Source organism: Pterocles gutturalis, unplaced genomic scaffold, assembly GCF_000699245.1.
Source record: "Pterocles gutturalis isolate BGI_N339 unplaced genomic scaffold, ASM69924v1 scaffold13504, whole genome shotgun sequence".
Taxonomy (NCBI): domain Eukaryota; kingdom Metazoa; phylum Chordata; class Aves; order Pterocliformes; family Pteroclidae; genus Pterocles; species Pterocles gutturalis.
The window spans coordinates 142,514-148,859 of record NW_010135918.1 but is presented as its reverse complement, the minus strand read 5'-3'; the positions used below and the strand labels follow the sequence as shown (position 1 = coordinate 148,859).

The window sequence follows — 6,346 nt, the reverse complement described above, 5'->3', positions numbered from 1 at the left end:
TCGGGGAGGCTGCAGCGTGGGCTTGTGTCAGTTAAAACTGAGGAGCCTTCTGGCCTTTAAACCTTATAGATATATATAGACTGCTTGACTTCCCTCCTTTTTTTTTTTCTTTTTTTTGTTGGGGTTGGCTTTTCATTTGGTATTGGACAAGCTAGTGTAGGTATTTAAGCTGGAGATTTCCAAGTGCAACTAGAAGTGCTTTCCTCTTGGTATAGATTTCATCTTCATGTGTAAGTATATCTCTGTGTATAGACATGGATGTTTAGAAAGCAGAATCTGAAATCTAATTTTTCATACATCCAAACAGTGTGACTGTTGCTTTGTTGAAAAATGAGGCTGACAGATTTATAAATAATGTCTCATTGTCTTGTCTTTTTTTGTTAGTGCTTGACCTGTAATACAGAAGTCTTCCAGAATGCTGGAGTCCTATGTAACTCCTATTTTGATGAGTTATGTGAATCGCTACATAAAGAACTTGAAGCCTTCAGACCTGCAGTTGTCACTCTGGGGAGGAGATGTTGTACTTAGTAAACTGGAGTTAAAGTTGGATGTACTTGAACAGGTATGTGCTGTTCACAGTTGTTACAGTCCGTGTATTTGATTTAAAAGAAGTTGACCAAGGAGTTTACAGTGGTCTGCACAGACAAATGTTCATTTAGTCCTCGCTGTTTTTCTTTTTATGCGAGTCCTTTCCCCCACTGCCCCCACATGTAGATATCCTTGCATTAATTCCATGCCATTTGTTTAGTAATGAATGGTAATTCTTTGCACATTTTGGAAGTTATGGGGTGTGAAGAGAGAGGCTTTTTTGTGGACATGTTCTTTCAGTAACCATTGTTTTACAGTGTGAACATTAACTAAATTTCTTTTCCAGTCATATTCACTAATTGCATGTAGTAACTAATTCAAAATGTCACAAAGTAAATTAGGATCCCTTTTTAATTATGCATACTAAACACAGATTTGTTCTCTCTGTATTGTTTTATGACTCCAGTTTTCATTATTCTGGTTGTATCTAAACTTAAGAGTAATTGAGGGACAGATTTGATCAGCTGGTTTGTGTAGATTAGATCAGAGGCTGTGTAAAACAGCCTTAAAAAGACAAGCTTGACCAAGTAAAACACTTGGTTTAGAATTTGGAGCCTGTTGTCAATATGAACTGGTCAGGTCTTAGTGGAGGGACCCTTCTGTGCTCTTCTGAGCTGACAACCTCCGGAGTTGAGTGTGTGAGGCGGGTAAAGCTGTTTTCTGTTGTGTGTGGTGTAGTGAGTCTTAGCAGAGTCCTGTGTCCAGTTGTAGTCCAAGTGAAGGAGCTGAGAGAAATGCAGCAAAAAACAATGGGAGGTTTAGGCAATATGGCCATTGAAAGAGGAATAAAGTAGACAGGGAATGTGTTTTTAATTTTGAATCAAATAAGATGAGACAGGATAGGGCAAGAGTTATGAGGATGAGACAAGAATGAATGGAATAAATTGCATTTGGGGAAACTTAGATTGGACATTAAGGAAAGTTTTCTTATGGTTTACTTGGATTATGAAGCGTTGGAGTAGACTGAGAAGACTGCATGGTCTCTGTCCGGGAGACCTTTTAAAATGTGAAAGAAATATCTATGGTTAATTAAGTATCTCTGATCCTGCTCTGGTAGAGGACACAATTTTTCCAAGAAATCCTCTCCTATTTTCTGTACTTCTATAAAGAACCTTCAAGTTTTTGGTGGCCTCTGTATTTTCTCTTGTCTTTAGTTCCTCATTCCTTTTGGTACAGCTTCTCTGTACAGCTGATGTGGATGCTAGGCTTCAGTTGTGTAGGATGTGTTCCTCCTGTGAATATTCAAAGGCTTTTTTAACGTATGTTACGGAGTCAAAGAAGGGTTGATCAGAAGGGTATTCTGGAGATCATCTTGTCCAACCTCTTGTGTCAGCAGGGCTGTTGCCAGCATTCTGCCAGATCACTCTGTGATATTTTCTCCAGTTGAGTCTTGAAATCTCCTGTCTTTGTTGTAAAAACCTCCTCTTTGAGAGAGAAAGTTTGTCCTGATAACAAATGGTGACTTGGGAGGGATATATCCAACTTGCTGTATTACCTGGTGCTATTAGGATTTTGTTCCCTGTCAAATAGTTGCAGTTTGCTGGCATCTGTGTCTGCCAATGTATCAGCTGGGTGCCTAAATATCCAGTGCAATCTGTTACTGTCGTGGCTCTTGTAGAGGCAAATGTTGCCATGTGTAGCTATGCTCATGTCTTATTAGATTTAATGAGGATGTGAGTATGCAATGAATGCAAAATTTAGCTCAGATTCATTTTTTTAATGTTATTTGGATGTGTGTTAATGTGAAATTATCTTAATTTGGCTTTTATTATTCTTTGGACCTTGCCTGGACCCACAGACTGTGTTTAGGGTATCTTTCTCTTTTTTTGTTGAAGAGATGCTGCTTTATGCCTGCTCAGCAAAACTCTTTGAGTATGTAGTATGTGGCAATACAACATCCCCACGCCTTTGCAGCTGGCAAGGAGCTCCTTTGAAAAGCTGAAGTCCCTAAAAAATACCAGTATATATTTTTATTTGGGTTCTCTGCCTGCAAGGATTTATAATGTCCAAAGTTGGTAACTGTAACTGCTCTGCACTTCTAACATCTTTTCTGTCCTGGGCTGTTATCCCCAGTCTGGTTCCCTGCTCCTTCTCTGGCATGAAACAGCCTCAATTTCATGCTTTAGGTTTTGGATACAGGTGCGCATACCCTGGATGTCTTTGTCTGGAGCCTTAAAGATTTTCAGAGAATTCCTGCTTTTGTGGAACTATACGTGATTATTTGTGAACGTTAGCACAGGTGCCAAACTAACTGGGAAAAGCACCTTATAACAGATCTGGGAACGAGTCTGTGCTTGCTCCCCTCGCTCCTTGCGCTTCAGCTGATGTTAGTGTTCCCATGTCAAGTTGTGCTCTTTGGGGCCACCAAACGGGATCCCCAAGAACAGATGAGAACAGAGCATAAACTGGTCTCTGCCTTCTAGAAGGTCTTTTTTTCTGGGACCAAGTTGGAACTAGTACCTTTTGAAATCTGTCGACATAGAAGATTTCTCAAACCCAAAGAGAATGCTTCAATACCTGAAAATACTTTGCATGTTTATACATATATGTATGTAAGGTTTATATGCTCTCATTAAGCTGAATGTTATTGCAATAGCTCTTAGGGTCTGTCCTTCCCCTGCCCTCTCTTCTTTTTTGTCTTTTTTGGACAATATCAGTTCTGTAGTGAAAGCTGTGTAGCAGTTTGTACTTACCTTCAACCTTCTAGGTACTGTTTAGCTTTTGTGCATAGTTGTCCCTTTTTGAATAGCCAATAAGCTTTATTTTTCAATTAAATATAATTATTATAAAATTAATAAAATATTGATATTAGTTTTTTCTATCTTGGATAGTTCAGTTACTAGAAGACAAAGCATTCCAAGAATGTTTCCATCTAGATATGGTAACTGGCATGTTGTACAAAAACTCCTTCAAGAAGGTATTTTGTAGTTAAACTTGAAAATTAATATTTGAATATTGCTTTGCTGAAAAGCCTTTTAAGCACTTTTGGCAACTTCCATGTGAAGTCACGATGGTCTAGGAGGTAACAGAACTACCTACAAACTTGCTAGCTAGCTGCTGTGTGTATTCCTGTTGACACAGTGATAGCAAAGAGATAAGAGATATTGTGAGCTGTTTTTGCTGCTTGTGTATATTTCCATAACATTGTAGCTTGTTATGTTAGCTGTTGTACAAACTCAGAAGGGAGAGATGAAGTGGTCTTTGACTGGAAGTCAAAGGAGAACTTGATTACTGAGTGTAATGTGGCATGGACCTTTAATATCTGAAATAATTTAGAAAGAAAGAAATATGAAAAATGCTAATGTACTTAAAATAACTTGAAGGAAATTAGGGCATTAAAATATCCTTAGTGTGTCTGTGTTATGTGCTACTGGGTTGCTTGTGAAATACAGCCCTGAATGTGAAAAAAAGCTATTTGTGTTTATCCTGAGATGGAAGAAACCATACTTGCTTGTCACCTCAAAGTTTGTGAGAGTCTTGCCTTTTAGAGCAAGGGGAATTAAGATCATCTGGTCGTCATAGTCTGCAGTCTTGCATGATGTTGGTCAGTTATATGTGTGTCAAGCCCAGGAGTTTGCTTTCAGCCATATCATAATTTGTTGATGGATTTATGTGATGTAAATGTAAAATCTAAGATGTAAAGTCTAATCAGTCGTAAGTACAAAGGATATATTAAGAATTTCATGCACTACTTAATGAAAGGGGAAAGACTGCACAGGAGAGGGGGAGGAATGGAAATGGTCTTTGTTATGTTGTATTATGAACAACTTACTAAATCTGGCACACATTTGTTCTGTATTGTCTGCTGAAATAGCACAGCAAGGCTTCTCTGCATTGCTTCAAGAAAACTTGTTTGTACAGCTAGGATAGTGTCAGACAACACCTGTATATAGATTCCTTTGAAAAAGAACTGTTTCTTCTGAAGACACTGTGCATTTGGTTTTATCACCTCATTTTGCATGAATTCTTGCCTGCTTGACCTCAGAATTTCATAGACCTTTTCTATTGAACCTCTCATTCACAGGAGTACTGAGTCAAAGCATTTAAGTGCCTAAACTGAGCTGAGGTGCAAAGGTCCTTAAGCCCAGGTTGCCCGGTTTTGCCAGGGAAATTCAGAAGTTCTGAACAAAGGTTTGTGTCCCTGAGGTTCCTAACACAACGGTTAAGAACCTGGGCGTGCTAGTCAAGAGCAGGCCTGATACGAGTCAGCAGTGTGCCTGGACAGCCAAGGGGACAAACCGCATCCTGGGGTGCCCCAAACACAGCATCACCAGCCGGGCAGAAGAGGTGATTATCCCACTGTATCCAGCACTGGTGCGGCATCACCCTGAGTACTGTGTGTAGTTCTGGGCCCCAACATTTCAGAAGGATGTGAAGGACCTTGAATGCCTCCAGAGGAGGGCAACAAAGCTGGTGAAAGGGCTGGAAGGCATGTACTGTGAGTGACTAAGGACTTGTGGCTTGTCTGGTTTGGGAAAAAGGAGGCTGAGGGGCAACCTCATTGCTCTCAGCAGCTTCCTGAGGAGGTGATGTGGAGAGGGAGGTGCTGATCTCTTCTGCCTGGGATCCAGTGACAGGACACATGGGAATGGTTCACAGCTGTGCCAGGGAAGGTCTAGACTGGACATTAGGAAGCATTTCTTTACCAGCAGGGTTGTCAAGCACTGGAACAGGCTTCCTAGAGAGGTGGTTGGTGTCCCAAGAAAATATTCTGTTCTAATGGCCAAAACTGTCACCCAGCATCTTAGATTCACTTCTTTCTCAACCTGACAAAATCCACACCTGTAGTTCCGAGCATCTAAGATGAAGCTGCAAACACCAGGCTGTAAGAAACTCCAAGTGAAGACATCTGTTATTTTCTTTCCCCATTAAAACTTTAAACGTTTATAGCCAAAAATAGCAGAATAGGAGATCGGAAAGGCAAGAAGATATATCATCATTGAAGCTTCATCATTATAATGCTTAGTATTGAGAATGCTGAGTTAAAATTTTGATATAATAGCAAATACAGTTTCTTTATTTTGCACTAAGAACTTGAACAATTTTAAATTTTGTTTTCTAGTCCTGGGACCAGGTCTCTAGCCTGACTGTTCTGCCTGATAAGCGTTAAGCTCATGCTTCCCAGGAGAACCCCCTGAAACTAGTGGGCAAATTTCAACACTTTGGATACAAAGGACTTATCTAAACCTTGGCACCTTGTTTCCTGCAGGCTCGCTGTGTGCTGCAGCTGGCTCACTGAGGCTGTTCTATAGGGGTGTGATCTGTGCATTGAGTGGGTGGAGTGCTAGGCTCTTGTTAGCGAGTTCTGGACTGGCTTGCTCCAGTTTTTGAAGCAGTATGATGTTCATGTTAGGCCTTGGTAAGGAGGAGTCTGGTTTTGCCAATGAAGAATTCAGTAACTTTGTGTTTATGGAGCAGTTTGATGTGAGTGGGGTGACAATGGGCCAATCTTTAAGAACACCAAGCTCTTACAACTCAAAGTACTTTAATGTTTTGGAAGAAATTGCCTTGCTGTGGCTTTGTCAATGTTTGTTAACTCTGAATTTATGGTCTTCAGAGTGATGCAGGTTGCATATCAGTTTAAGTATTTACTTTCACCTGGTTCATTTCTACTTGTCCCTTGAATAGTGATACATTTGGGGTAGCTTCATGCAAGAAAGGTGGTTTTAAACTGTTGTTTATTATCAAGGACGTTGTAATCCAAATATCTCCTTTGAACAGACTAATTGTAAGTGTACAACCGATTACAAAGCCAGTT

At 40.1% G+C, this 6,346-nt stretch overlaps 1 protein-coding gene across 1 annotated transcript in view; it reads left to right on the top strand.

Moving 5' to 3' along the window:
* Positions 1-415: 415 nt before the first annotated feature.
* LOC104468082 (vacuolar protein sorting-associated protein 13B-like) overlaps positions 416-6,346 on the top strand; it is a gene marked incomplete at its 3' end in the record, with an annotated part of 132,375 nt that continues 126,444 nt past the window's right edge. Inside the window, exon 1 of the mRNA XM_010082092.1 lies at positions 416-562. Within this exon, the coding sequence (XP_010080394.1) occupies positions 416-562 (147 nt within the window). The remainder of the gene's footprint in view (positions 563-6,346) is intronic.